General features: G+C 39.5%; 1 protein-coding gene across 1 annotated transcript; it reads left to right on the forward strand.

The window, feature by feature from the left end:
• Positions 1–3,908: 3,908 nt before the first annotated feature.
• stx12l (syntaxin 12, like) lies at positions 3,909–14,384 on the forward strand. The gene is given in 3 exon segments (XM_073485399.1): positions 3,909–4,600; positions 10,299–10,325; positions 14,318–14,384. Coding segments are annotated over 3 exon segments (786 nt in total).
• Positions 14,385–14,977: the final 593 nt, after the last annotated feature.

Raw genomic sequence — 14,977 nt, forward strand, 5'->3', positions numbered from 1 at the left:
GTGGATATCATAAATCCACTCATCTTTCAATAAGATATATTATCAGTCTCATGTTTTTCTTTTAGGAATTACTGTCTAACCAAATCATGCATCTGTAAAAAGTAAAGATTTGATTTGAGGACATATTGAAATTGAAAGTGAATTCTGTGTAAGACACTGTAATATCTTTTTGTTTCTTCTTCTCCTCCTCCCGCCCCTCTGTTTTTCTTCTTCCAAAGAGAAAACTAGGCTAATCCTCAGAGTACTTTGGGGTCACAAAAACCCAATGTTAGCCAACACAATGAGCATTCCGAATGAAAATTAGGTAAATGAAGCAAGAAATCCTAAAATCTGCCCCTCAAAATTTCCATCCCTCCGCTCTTTCCAGCCATCCATCTTCACTGTCATGCTTCAGTTTTTCCCTTGTCTATCCATTTTTCTTTTGTTTTAGAGAAAACTAGGCCAATCTCCTGACTCTGTGGGCTCAGGCAATTGGCCACCAGCCCCAGTATTCATCCAAGGACACTGTCACACTGTAATTTGTTCAGTTACTTTAATACACGTACATTCCCCTGACTCCTTATCTTTTCTCATCAACACACGTACGTCTGCACATGCGCATGCTTGTAATTCTCTGGTCATACAAGACTCATAGCACATGTATGCACACACGACAGCACACCAAGGGTCTTTTTATTTATATACATGTATTTTGTATGATTTGCATAACATGAAATTGTGTTTCATTTACATGAGTTTAATTACATTTAAAAAAAAATAAAAATATATCTTAAACTGGACCCATAAAAATGTGTAGGGCAGTCTACAGTTCCATGCATAAACAAGTAGACAGCAGTTGTAGCGTGGCTAATGTTAGGCGTGTCAGCCTTACCCTCCGCAATTCTTCGGTTGGTTTCTTGGGTGGAGGGTATATCACAGTCTCTTGCTCCCTAAGTTACTTAACAATCCATCGCGACTCACAAGAATACAGATAACTGGCTAAAATGTGTCAATTATTCATGGTTGGCTGACTAGTTCACTGTAATAGATATGTGCTGCACAGTAATTTAGAATACGTATAGGTTAGCAGGCTCACATGATCGCACAAGGAATCATGGGTAGCTTATCATCAATATTGTGTAAATGATTTATTTATGTATTTTGCAAATTATCTTTGCTAATGATATGATGGATTCATGATTACAGGAAAAGGTTTAAATTATTATCATAAAGTAATTTGGTGGCCCCCTGCAGTAACTCTGCAGTTCAGCTAAGAAATATGTGTGAGGGGCTAGTTTGCCATGTCCCAAAGCTCTCTTAGCTTTTTTAGTCTAATAAATACATAGATAAACAACTCTGGTAAAATGTCACAGTCGTGTAAATACAAGCTAATTAGCTGTCACAAACATACCTCAGACCGAAAAGATTACCCAGACCTTGCTTTATGCTAACATTACTGAGTTAGCCACCGAACAAGTCTGTCACTGCTACAGCGGCTCTTATTCTTTGGTTCAGGAGATGTGTGCTTAGTGCTACCGGGTCACCTGCAGACCAACAGTTTGCTTGCCGATGCAGTGCCTAACTTATCGGCTCAGAGGCTACGTACTGTGAGCGTAGCACATAGTTGTCATTGCTAACTCACAAATTACTTCATGTCTCATTCAATAGTAAGAAAACATCAGACATTGTCATAATGAACGTAATTGACGAACATGGCTAGCGTTGACACCGCTGTCAAGCTTGCATGTAAGTATTGAGAAAGTTTTGCTGCACTTTCCCTGCCATTCTTGTGATTTTAAAATAATCAACCAATTTAAAGCTTTAAAGGGAGTCAGCTGTAAGGTTTAGGTGGTCTTATGTCATCTTATAGGCCCATTCTTGAAGTTTTTCTCTCCTTGTTAATGCTAATATTTGCCATATTGTGTTTGCAGTTGCTCTAACACAGCTCCTCTTAAATTTAAAGTATGGGGGGACGATAAGAAAAAAAAATCTCACTAAGACCTTACAAGCCGGAAATAACATTTCCAAAGATTTATTTTATGTGTTTGATAATAGCATTTACGGTGTCTGAGAGACACCAGAGTATCATCATGTACACTTTCATACAAAAACAGCTTCTGCTTTTGTTGAAAACTTGTTTTATCACAAGTATTTCACTGGACTTGAAATTGTACCACCATCACCAGTTTACCATATAAAGTATAATTTAAACCGTCAGTCAACAGTTAGTTTCCTGTCAGTTGAACTTAACTTTAATCAGCAGTCTACTATCTTGTTTTGACAGCAAGCGTACCTGCTTCAATTTGTTTTATGTGTCGCGACAAGAAACGGGTAAGGAGAAATGATGTAACATTAAACTTCCATTAAATGCTGAATATCAAATAGCAGGGAAATGTCAGGTTTTGGCAGCTACGGCAAATATTTAAGCCCCGAAAAATACCAAGTCAAATTTTATTTTATCTGCTCGTCATAGATGCACCATGCGAGACAGCCAGCTGTCTCTTGAAATAAATGGCTGTTTTGTTAAGCATCGGATGACCTCCGTTGTCAAAAGAAATAAAAGCCGTGCCGCTTAATTGAAGTTATATGGTGGGTTATATAGACTGCAGTAGAGACAAGCTTTAGAATCTGGGCATAATTCAGGAAGAAAAATTCCATTGTGAACACTTTCAGCTTAATTTCACATTCTCTGTGTTGTCATGCCGCCACACGCTGTCCATTATTCAAACTGATTCCTTAAAGGATTTGATTTTTCCGAGGCATTTAAAATCACATCAGCTGTCAGATGCATAATTTGCTTTCTCACAAATCCCTCAGAGAAACTCGCACATCCGAGTGCCTCAGCGGTGTCCTGCCACACATTCACTCAGCCGTCGGTTTGAAGCAGTTCTCGCATGATGGATGACTGGGACCAGCAGCAGTTTGACAGTGAGACAGCACAGAGACACAGGTGGAGGTGTAGTGGTGGAAGAGCATAAACATTTATTCTACCATCTGTCGGTCTGCCAGGAAACTGTTTGGAAGAATTGGTTTTGACCCCGAATCTCCCCTTAACTCTGACCAAAACAAAACAAGCGGCTTGACTTGAACTTTCCACATAAACAACGTACATCCTCGAACAATTTGTAACAACACATGATTTCAGTTCCACAGCTTGTGTTCACTTAGTAAGATTTTGCAGACATTGTTGATCCAGCAGGCCGTCCTGCTGCCCTTCATGCATTTGTGTGTGATAGTAGTTTTGGCACTTCTCCCTCAGGGGGAACCATTTAAGGACAAGGACATTCTCTAACATAAGAGCATCCCATCTTGTAGCAAAGGTTTTATATCTGCTAAGAAGGCCATTTCATTTTCAAGAAAAACTTTACGCTTGAGCTTAATTCTGCATAGTGGTCTCCAGTTTGGACATAAAATTCGCCTTAATCTCTGGACAGCCACACTACAGCTAATAAGAAAACACTGCCAGGAGTCATTTTACTGCACAATGAGTCCTTTAACTTTACATGAATTCATTTTGCTTAATACTTTTACTTTTTAATTTGTGACGCCCCTTTCTATTCTCCTGGGATGTTGCCACACTCTTCGCCTGCAGTTCTGGGAGTTGGCTGGAAGGTGGAGCTGGGAGGGTGGCTAATTAATACCTACCCATTTGGGCAGGGCCTCCCAAAAGGCATAAAGGTCTGCCTCTCCGGTAGTCTCTGTCTCTCTCTCAGCTGGGCCTGCTGCATCCACTACAGCCTGTTCTCTCTTGGTTTGGTTTGTTGCACCTTACAACATACATTACACCGTATTTTCACTCATCCACACACACCACTAACATGACTGATGACTTTCTTGCTCACACACCCCATTTGACGGTGATGTGTTCATTTTTAACAGCCAAATACCCAAAGCTGAACGCCCAAGGCACAAAGCACCCTCTGGCAGACATGTCATCCAGCAAAGCAGAGGCCTACCGCCCTGTCCCACAGGACTCCAACACCCTCATACAGACATGCAGCTCCAACATCCAAACGATCACACAGAACACTGCTCAGATCAAGAGCATGTTGAACCAGCTGGGGACCAGACAGGACACCAGCGAACTCCACGATCGTCTGCAGCAGATGCAACACTATACCAACCAACTGGCAAAAGAAACCAACAAGCACCTGAAAGAGTTGGGATCAATCCCTTAGCTCTCATCGCCCTCAGAGCAAAGGCAGCAAAAAATCCAGAGGGACCTGCTGATGAATGATTTCTCAGCAGCTCTGAACAACTTTCAAGCAGTTCAATGGCGTGCAGCAGAGAAGGAGAAAGAGTCAGTTGCCAGAGCAAGAGCTGGATCAAACCTGTCAACTGAAGACAGTTATTGGGATGAAAAGCTTGTTTCTTTTGATAACCAAGAGGACTGGGGTCTGATTACCACCCAGACAGAGTAGGTGGCCATCACAGTGGAGGACCTGGATGTAAACCAGATCGTCAAGGACCTGGCAGTGATGATCCACGAACAGGGAGAGATGATTGATAGAATTGAGGCCATTGTGGAGAATGCTGAAGTTCGTGTAGAACGAGGAGCAGAGCAGCTCCAGAGAGCCGTCTACTATCAGCAAAAGTCCCAGAAGAAGATGAGTATCCTTGCGTATTATCTGGTAGGCTGCTAAGTGAGTTGGCTCTGCACAACTGATTTGTCATTACTGTATTTTACTCTGCCCGCTCCCACCTGCAAGTTCTGGCTTGGTAACAAATTAAACATTTACCTGTAGTTGAGTCCTTTCAGTGTGGCACTCCGACTTTACTTCCAACACTATATTATAATTAAATTAAATGTTACATTTATGCCATGGTATAAAATGAGTCTCTTAACATCACACATATATTTGATTTTCTATTAATGTTTGAAAAACTGTCCATATTTGAAATCTACACAGTTGAGTTCTCCTACCAAGTTTCTCAGAAGGGAATTTTTATGAAAACTGTAAAAACAAAGAAGCAAACAAAAGAAACTTCCTGGCGTTGGCCTCTCGCTCTGCAGCTTACTGCCTCTAGCTTGTTACCAACTGATGTATCCTAGAACTGGCATGTCAAGTGCACTGCAGGAAACTGTTCTTGGCAAAATGCGAACTATTGGGACACTACTTGGGCCGTAAAAGATGACACAAGATCACAAGGACAGACAAGAATGCATATTGAGAAAGACCCAAAGTGTTCTTTGTGTTTCTTGGCTCTCAGCAGTAACTTTCTGGAGTCTCTGCTGGTTGCTTGGCAACATCTTCCAGCCAAGAAAAGGTCGAGCACATAACCCCCCATAAACCGGCCAATTGTCATTTTTATATTCTATTTTTGCATGGATTGAACAAACAAGGTATAGCACGTATGTCCAGTTAGTTATGTTGGCAATGTGGTGATGTGTCGTGGTAATTGTCAGCAGGATAATTAATAAACTCAGGCAGCACAAGTTAGAGTGACATAATTGTGATTTGACTTTTCATAGATCCCACACTCAGACAAAATCTTATCTCTTTTGTATTCCCATGAGGAAAACTATGTGGAGTTTTGTCCTATTTGATTTCAAAAGCTGTGACCAAGCTAAACAAAAAAATATATAACATATGCACATAATGTACCAAAGAGACATTTATTTTTTTCTTTCTGGCTCTCCTGGAAAAGCAGTGACACTTTCCATATTGCTGATGGGACTTTTCAATCAACAAGCCACACAGTGTCGCCTGTCTGTGCTCTATGCCAAGATCCAGTACTATGAAATTGCCTCTCAGTGGTTATGGGTTTGAATTTCCTTTTACAATGCAGCACTTTCATTATAACAATTGTGTTCCGAGCAAGGCATGTAATAAGTGCATTAGCCTTGTGAACTCTAATACATTTATAAAAAGAAATTTCAGAAAATTGAATGCACGAAAGTGAGCTGAAACGAGGTGGACTGTGTTTTCAGTCTGTTAAAGTTCAGTGTTGGGACAGTGCTGCTGCTCGTTTACTTCACATTCACTATTTCAAATTAAATTTATCCCTGTCAGCATTAGAGCAGAATGACTTAAGATCACTGTCCTAATACTTGCGATAGTATTTACCATTACCAGGTCTGTTGAAGCCATATAAAAAGACATATGCTTCTGTCAGCTGATGGCATAGGCTCATTATTAAATGCCTATAGATTTATGGTCCGTTTATGACCAAGTCAATATGGCCGTAAAGGAGCTCAAAGCAATGCGCTCACTGACTCTTTTGGATGTTATCCCGCTGTTCCAGAATTTATTTGGTAATAAAATGATGTAAGTACACTGTATATCTGCGTCAGCTCTGGAAAATGCAAAACAAGCTTCTTTTCAGTTGTCAAAACTCACATGAGAGACTTAGGAGTTTATCCCAGAGTATGCAGAACCAGAAAGCCAAATGACATTCTTAAAATATAAGCATCAAATCACTGGTTTCTTGACACACTCAGCAAGGACAATATAGGCTGCATATGTCAGCATGAGATAATGAAGAAGTGGCACTACCCCGAAGGCATATTCAACCTCTTACTTAAATCACGTTCAAGGTACTCCCCCCGATTAGACTGTTCAGGTATAAGTAGTCAATAAATGGAACAGTGATTGCATCAAGAGCTGCACTCATGGCAGAGAATACAAGTGATGGAAATAAAGAACAACATGGCATTGCTTTCCTCCACTGGAGACATCTCTTAAGTAAAGGGAGTAAGTAATGGGTGAAGTTTGATGCTGAACTCTTTTGCAACTCTTCTTCTAGACTTGTAAGTAGCCAAAACAGCTGTCCAAAATCCGGATCTAGTCGATTTAATATGTTTTATTTTTAAAGGGGACTGCACTCTACTGAGTGCCATTGTAGTTTTAACAGATATTTCTGTATTACTGGTTTGCCAGTGCTTGTCTCATTGGCTTTAAGGGGGTGGGGCTAAATTGGGAAAAGATGCCGTCATGTACCTCTGAGCACTAATCAGGCTTTAACAACATTTGAGTCAATATGTCATGACTGTCGTGAGGCTGTTAGCTTCTGCTGACGTGGACTGTCAATTGTATCTAATCAAACAACAAACACATATTCCAGATTAAGTAGATTATGTTAGTTTTTGAATGTTTAACTATTAAAAAATGTGACATATGAGGATGTTTTTTCATGAGAGGTCATAATTATTTAATGTTGTAGAGAAAAAACTGAAAAATGCAATTCATCAACAAGAAAATGTGGCGTGTACCCTTGAGGCCAAACAAATGTGATTAATTAATTTCCTTCCTCCTGCATTTGCAAAGCTGATTTTTTTTAAAAAACCCAAAAAATGCATTTTCTACATCCGTGTGAGCATGCGTTATCTATTCTTTACTTTTCCTGGTGCACTTCTTGGCACGTTATCGCCACTACTTAATTAGTGGCATAACTCATTAAGTAGTCAGCAAGATGGTCCCTGCATGTTTATGAGTATGCATATTCATACTCATACGCATGCATGACATCCAGGATAAATAAGGCTGAAATTGCTTTTATATAGTACCTCACCTTTTATAGTAGTTTAGCTCAGCTTTATCACAGAATCCTTTGCTCCAGACGACAATAGAACTAGAAGTTCTGGCTAAAACTGGACAGACACACTTTTAATGTGCTCTCGGTTTGCTTTTGGTCTGTGCCAGAGTTTATTTGGATCAGTCTTGATGTCAAAGCAACCTTAGCGCCTCAACAAAAATGAGTATGTTCCATACATGGAACATTCTTAATAAGATTTTCTTTATCTCTCCTTGTCTCAGATGTGTCGTGAAAATCTTACAACTTGAAAAGCTAAACTTAGCAGGGATACTGAGAGTCTTGGAGGATTATTTCAGCTGAAATGCTCCAGTTCAGCCGCCTCTGGTTTGGATCTTGTGAAATGAAAAAATGAAATCTGCAGACATCCACAGAGGAACAGCGAGTCTTACCTTAAAATCTACAGGAAAAGCCTGTCATGCTTTTCATTTCCCAATCAGCTGCGATGTCTGGCAACATTTTATTGCAGGCAAAAACGTGACTATCAGTGTAGCAACAGTACCCTGGATCTGCTTTGGGGCTTTCATCTGGAGAGCTTAAGGAATTTACATGGTGGACTAGTAAGTAACACTTTAAAAGCATCAGACAGGGGAAATAATGGAAAATGCAAATGAAGAAAAGATTACACCCGCTATAAAAAGTGAACACGGACACTCCTAAGTATAATCATTAGGCTGATACTTTAATGGAAATCTTACATGTAGAAGATTCATTTGCACAGTGGGTTAGATTATGGCATAGAACAGCATGTTGCTCAACTCGTTACGCTGTATATTAAACAACTGCTTTTTGCAAATGAGACAGCATGAATGTGGACACCAGCAGAGAGAGTGCATAAAACTTTCATTAAAAGTAAAGTCATTGCAGAAGAAAACATAGTTATGTGATTCCATTTGAAAGGGGATGCTGTGTTGTGAATGTCAAACACTCACCTTCCTTGTCTACAGAAGGCATGGAGCCTTAAAGCTGACAAAAAGTTGGGACAGGTTAGCAGACAAGTCAAAGAGAAGTGAATGCATCTGTTTTGTATTCAGATCATTTTAAACTCTTTTTTAAACTTTTTTGATCTCGGTGCACAAAGAATTATTCATTTATTTCCTATTTCCCCCAAGCTACTTGTCCCATTTTCCTCAACACATTTCCCATTTTGCTAATGCTCAGAACAAAGAACTAAATAACAAATCACAATGTTTATTTCCAATAACTTCCAGGTAGAAACCCCTGCATCACACACAAGCTGCTGTAATATCTAATTAATAACAACACTTTCACGAACATAGACATAGTTTGGGCCTACCTGATGAGCCACAGACTAAAGGAAATGACAGCTTGAGTTTATCCTGAACTAGTAGTTAGTCTGAGATGTCGCTGTTGGGTAGATAATCAAAGACACTAGCAAAACAACCATCGACCATCGTGTTGAACTCCATATCTTTAAATGTTACAGTTACGGTTGAAAATAACAACAGAAAACTCTGCACTGCAAATTAACTGCCAGTTGTCTACCCGAAAGTAACTGTGTGACGTCACAGTGATTCAGTCCTTATGACAATGAGAGGACTAGCCAATATTAACCAATCACCAGACCAATGTTAGCTAAGTATATTTCTACAAAACCACAGATAAGTTAACCTAGCCTCATGGATGAGAGGTGAAGCGTCTTCAAGAAACTGAAACAAGTCCAGTTGCCTATGATATAGCACTCAGAGTTAACTGCTAACATTATATCCCGGTGACTGGGCTGCCTATGTGGTTAGCTAGCTTAATTGAAAACACTATTAGCCTAGCTAAAAATACTAAGCACCACTATTGTTTTAGTGAGCCACCAAGCTTTAGGCAAGCTAATTTTCTTCACAAACCTACGGTTAAGGCAATTTGTTGTTAAATATCCATATATTGCATACTGCTGAAGTAACACTGTATAAAGTGTTGCAAGACCAGCTGAAGCTTTTAGCCAACATGCTAACTAGCTAGCTAACGCTGCACTGAAGGTTAAGTTTGAAGCTTGATGTTTGTTTGCACACTACTAAAGTTTTGCCTGGTTTGGGCTTCTATAGGCTTCAAATGTGTCTCTGAAAAGTTTGTATTTTGTTGCTTTGTGGAGGATGAGAGATGTATTCAGTTTGGACTGAAGACGGTTACAATGGATTCAGACAGTGACTCAGTTTCACTGCAAATAAAAGTATTGCAATTCCCACGGAAACTTTTCAAACCACTCCTGCAGCCTAATCCACTTCTCCACTGTCCCTTCATACCCTCAGCATGTTCCAAACGCTCATAACACATACAAGTTTTGCAAAACACAGCTTCCTGGTTGCTAACCTCGTTAACCTGGGTTGCCATGAGTTGAAAAATATTTAAGTTGACTTAAGTAAAGCAAAAATAAAAAGGTCTGTTCTTTGTGGTTGGAACACATTTAAAAAAAAAAAAAAAAAAGGCCTACAGGAACATATGGTCTCCACAATCGTCATATGTGATTCAGATCACATTTCGCCCTAACCGTCATTGACAACCATAACCACAGTGTTTAATGTTAATTGATGTCTTAATGTGGAAGCTCTCCGTAGTGCCCTAGGTGATAATTGACGTGCTGCATGCGGTGCACTGAAGGGTGTTTGTTACTAATTGATGTCTAGGTATAGATTCACTCAAGTGTATTATGTGTGTGTATGTGTATGCACATGTTCAGGCCTGTGAATGTGACTGCTGTGATGTGTGTGATATATTAATTGATGACTTGCTGTGGGAACTCTAAAAAGACTTGAGTGCTTCAGTAACACTCAAAGGATATTAATGAGATTGGTGGTGACAATGTACAGCACACACACACACACACACACACACACACACACACACACACATTAACAACAGGCTGTCAATTTAAATTAAAATAGCAAAATGGTTCATTAAAATAAAAATATTAAAATTATATTTTAATACTTGGTATAACAAATCAATATTTTCATTATTAACAGTACAGAACATAATGTAGAATAATAGTAAGATGCCTAATGAGACAATAATGGTAGCACTTGCTAGGTGACGAAACCATTCGAGCATCACTAGACAATTATGGCGACCTTTAACGACCCCGAATAAGAGTGTTGGTTATTTACAAGTGAATGTGTATCATTTCTTGGAAAGGGTTGCCAGTCTAGTACTTTTTTTAAAATGTGCAATTAAATGTTAATGATTAAATATTTACTTTTCAATCCACCACTAAATTACCAAATATCTCTTTATGGATCCAGATGGGTGAGATTCACTATTTTATGGGAATGCAGTGGGGACCACTGACGATAAAGCAATCTACAAGCACCTGAAATGCAATAAATATCAATATTTCGACTAATGACTTGTGTGATTCCTCCTCACATTCAACAGTACTTGCAATTTGAAATTTGCAAATGTGTGGGGGTTATGCTTTCATTCTTAACAAAGTGCTCAAAATAAAGTTTAATTAAAATTTGTCAGCAAAAAAAAGTTGCTTATTCTATCAGATACATGGCAACATTGTTATTTGTTGGGAGTTGTCATTCAAATCAAGTATCCAATATACTCTTTTTTTGAAGGGTAATTTTTTGCCTTTTAGGTTTTATTCAGATACGACAGCTTCACACATCAGAAGAAGTAGAAATAGATGTGAACTGCACAAATGTCATGAAAAAACAAAAACAAAAGAAGAACAGTCTTTAGTAGACCGATGTTGGCTTTACTTGATAAAACTTACAGAGGACTGTCTCTTTTTTTCTTCTTTTTTTGGGCAGAAAAATGCTTGGCAACAAGTGGAGGAAGCGAAATAAATAGAGGATATGAGGAGTGCATTAGAGGGCTGAGACAAATCTGATTGGTGTGATGAAGTGTGACATCGTGGGGCTTCCGGATGTTTCAAAACAAGTCCCCAGCTACTTCAGTTGTTGAGGTGAATGCTGCAACACTGTTTTGCTGTGAGCTCCAGAAATGTTTTGTGGACTACGAAACTTCACCCGACTTTCGATCTGCATGGGGGTGAGGAGATAATGACTGAATTTTCATTTCTGGGGGAACTGTTCTTTAAAATTGTAAAAGGCAGTAAAAGCAACACTTTTAATTTAAATGTATGTAAGATAAGTCTTCACAATGAGACCCCATTTTGATGCTGGACTACAATCCTGTTTATTGTCCGTGTCTCAACTAAATGTTTTCAACAACATAGGCTCTTTAGTGTACTGTTTAACTTGTAAAGCGATATTGTTTGTTATCATACGACCACCTTATTGTTTCCTGTTCCAAAATGTATGTGAATAGAGCCACAACCAAATACAGCCCAACTCGCAGTACGTCACCCATCAGCGGTAGTGTTAATTATGTCCAGTGTGGCACAGTGCATTCTGGTTGTTGTAGGTTTTCTCCCTTTTGAGCAAAACGGTCATTTGTCTCTGGTCATGTAGCACCAATGTCAAAAGTATGTGCGTCTTTCTACTGCATAGACAGCCCAGTTTTATGCAAGAGACATCTTTCCAGCAGTGAAATACCTCTTTAACTGAATGGAGTGTGTGCAGAGCATATGCTTCACAGCGGAGAAGCAAACAGGGACTCAAATACAAGGCTTCAAAATCCCTTCAACAATTGTCTCCCACCAGCGCTACCATATGGATCTACAACCCTGAAGGCTTGTGCCATCTCTGTGTGAATTTGTGTGTCTTAGTGTGTGTGTGTCTGTTAGAACTGTTTATATGAGCTAGAAAAGTAAGCATGGTGTGTGTGCATATGTGTGTGTTGCCCTGCTCTGGGAGGTGAACTGTGTGAATGTCAGTTTTTAGACTTGGAACAACACACACACACATACACAGCTTGTAGACATCTGCATGCAAACGCTCCTTGACGTGACCTTATTATCATGCTGGGTGGTAGTCGTCTTCACCAGCAGCTGAACATCTGCTAGACCTGATGGTAGGAGCTACATGCAGACAGATACACAAAGAGGCACAGATCCCACACACTCATGTGAAACTGTGGATTTGTATTCTCTGCATGATCATTTAAAGAGGAAGACGTATTACAGCTGCTTCCTAGCATGAAGCAGCCCAGCAGGAGGCTGGTGGAAGGTTGGAAACAGTAACCCACAATCCCCACGACACCCAGTCATGCCTGATGCCTTCATACAAAGAACCATATAGATCAATTTTGTAATGACTGAACTGATCTCATACAACATCATTCAAAAGCTAAGTTGCCAGGTTCTGCATGTTTTGGTATGATTGCTTTCAGTATAAAAAGTTGACAAGTAGATCAAAAAATGGTCATCATTTCCGATCTCATCAAATCTTTTGAGTCAGTTGCTCCTGCAGCAGCGGCTACCTGTCAAAAACAGCTGCGACTCGTCATTTCTTCTGCACCCTCATGCTGCGCTAAAATGGCCGACCGGAAGACCTGTGAGTTTGGATCCTCTTTGCAGATGACACAATGTGTTACATCAACAACAGCAACTTTTTTGTATGCTACTGTACCATGTGTAATTAGAAGCCAAAAACAGACAGTGAAGAGAAATTAGATAAAATTATGGAAACATGACTTTATTTTACAACTAATACTAGTTAATATTTCTTTGGCAACAACTTTCAAGGTATGTGGGTGGTAATTACCAAGAAACAACCCCTCGATTAGGGTTGGGGGTTAGGGTTAGGAAAATGACTGCAACATGATTTATAATAAAAGTCTATTATTTCCAGTAATACCGACCTGCTGACATAATAGAAAATGGTGAAAATGGTACATCGCCTCTCTTTCTGTGAGATTAAAGTAATTTGCATGGTCTACGATAATTATATGCATAACCAGGTCTGCCTTCAAAATAAGATCCCTATCAAGGGGATTAACCTGACTAAATAGATAGATGAATAGATACAATGGAGACACAAAACAAACTGAGCCCAAAATGCAAAAAATGAATGTTGTGACGCTCTGCACGCTACCAACTTCTTCACACTGGCAGGGGTTGAACTACAGCAAAGTTACCTTACAGGCTGGACACAATGGCTGCATGAACATGTGCGTGGTGGAACATCCAGCTTTTCATTTAGACGTCATTGTGAACAGGTCAGAGCAGCCATACTGCTCACGTGTGTGTCAAGCGAGGCTGAAGCAGCGCTTCATCTATAGATTCAGAGTCTTGCCTATTTTTACCGCGACATGTGCACGGTTCTCAGCAAGACTAGACCTGAAAACAAGACAGTCATGTAGACAGTCATATCGACATCATAGCAGCGTTTCACAACAGTTTTAATGTATGTGTAGAATACGTCACAGACATGAAGAGAATACACACAACAGGTGAAGGGCAGTTTTTTTTATCCTGTGCACTCTTTTTCTTTCTCTCTCCCACTAATAATCTTTCAATGAGGTTAGAGGAAAATCACATCATCATATTTATTGATAACAAGTCAAACTCCATGTAAGCAGATAGGGCAGGCAGGAGCCGTGCTGCAGCAGCAACGCAGCCTGTGTGAACACAAATACAACACAGCCATCACACAAACAAGCAGGCAGTGCGGACAAAGTGTGAGGGAGAGATCTCGCGCTGTGAACTAAAGCTGCTTCGAAAAAGCATTTTAAAACACTTCGTAAAAAATTTATTAAATTGACAGTGTACATGTGATACTGAATTACGACAAAATAAAATACAAAAGTTCATGCCAACAAAAAATTGACAATCAATTGAGTATATTGGTAATAGTACCTACTTGTTTGCAGGAAAAAAAAAATCATTATTAATGGGAAAGTTCATTGAATGTCACCTTTGGTTTTGTACAAATGTGTCCATCAGACAGCCACATGCCTTCCAGAAACTGGAGACCAGGCGGGGCTGTTGCACCGAGCAGGATAACAGTTAGCCATGTAATTTCTAAAATAGCAATGATCAATACTATAAACAATCTGGAATCAAAATATTGAAAACTATAGCCAAATATTTTTCACAGGTGAGACCTAAACCTGTCCTAAATTCTACATAACGGTCAAGTATGTGTGTGTGTGTGTGTGTGTGTGTGTGTGTGTGTGTGTGTGCGTGTGCGTGTGTGTGTGTGTGGACGTGTGGGTGTCTGCCTTCACAGTGGTCAGGATGAAAGAAAAACAGGACAGGCTGATCCAAGAGAGTCCAATGCAAAAGAAAAGCAAAAAAATAATAATAATAATAATAATTATAATTATCTCTCCTTTTGGGGCGACAGTTTTTTGTAGTTTTAGTAGGTAACTACACAAAAAACACCCCAAAAAAGTAATTTAACTGCTCAAATCACCACATGCAAATATGAATGAAGTTGAACTACCAGCAAGCTACTACAAAATTAAGTCAAACTACTATTTTTATTAAATGCAGTTCACCACTCCACTGCAACTGCAATAATGCAACCTGCATGGCACACATTACATACAAGGTAAAGAAAAAAGAAATGTGATGGTTTGACCTTTAGTTGGTTGAGTATAA

The sequence above is a fragment of the Pagrus major genome, chromosome 17 (genome assembly GCF_040436345.1).
Source record: "Pagrus major chromosome 17, Pma_NU_1.0".
NCBI lineage: Eukaryota > Metazoa > Chordata > Actinopteri > Spariformes > Sparidae > Pagrus > Pagrus major.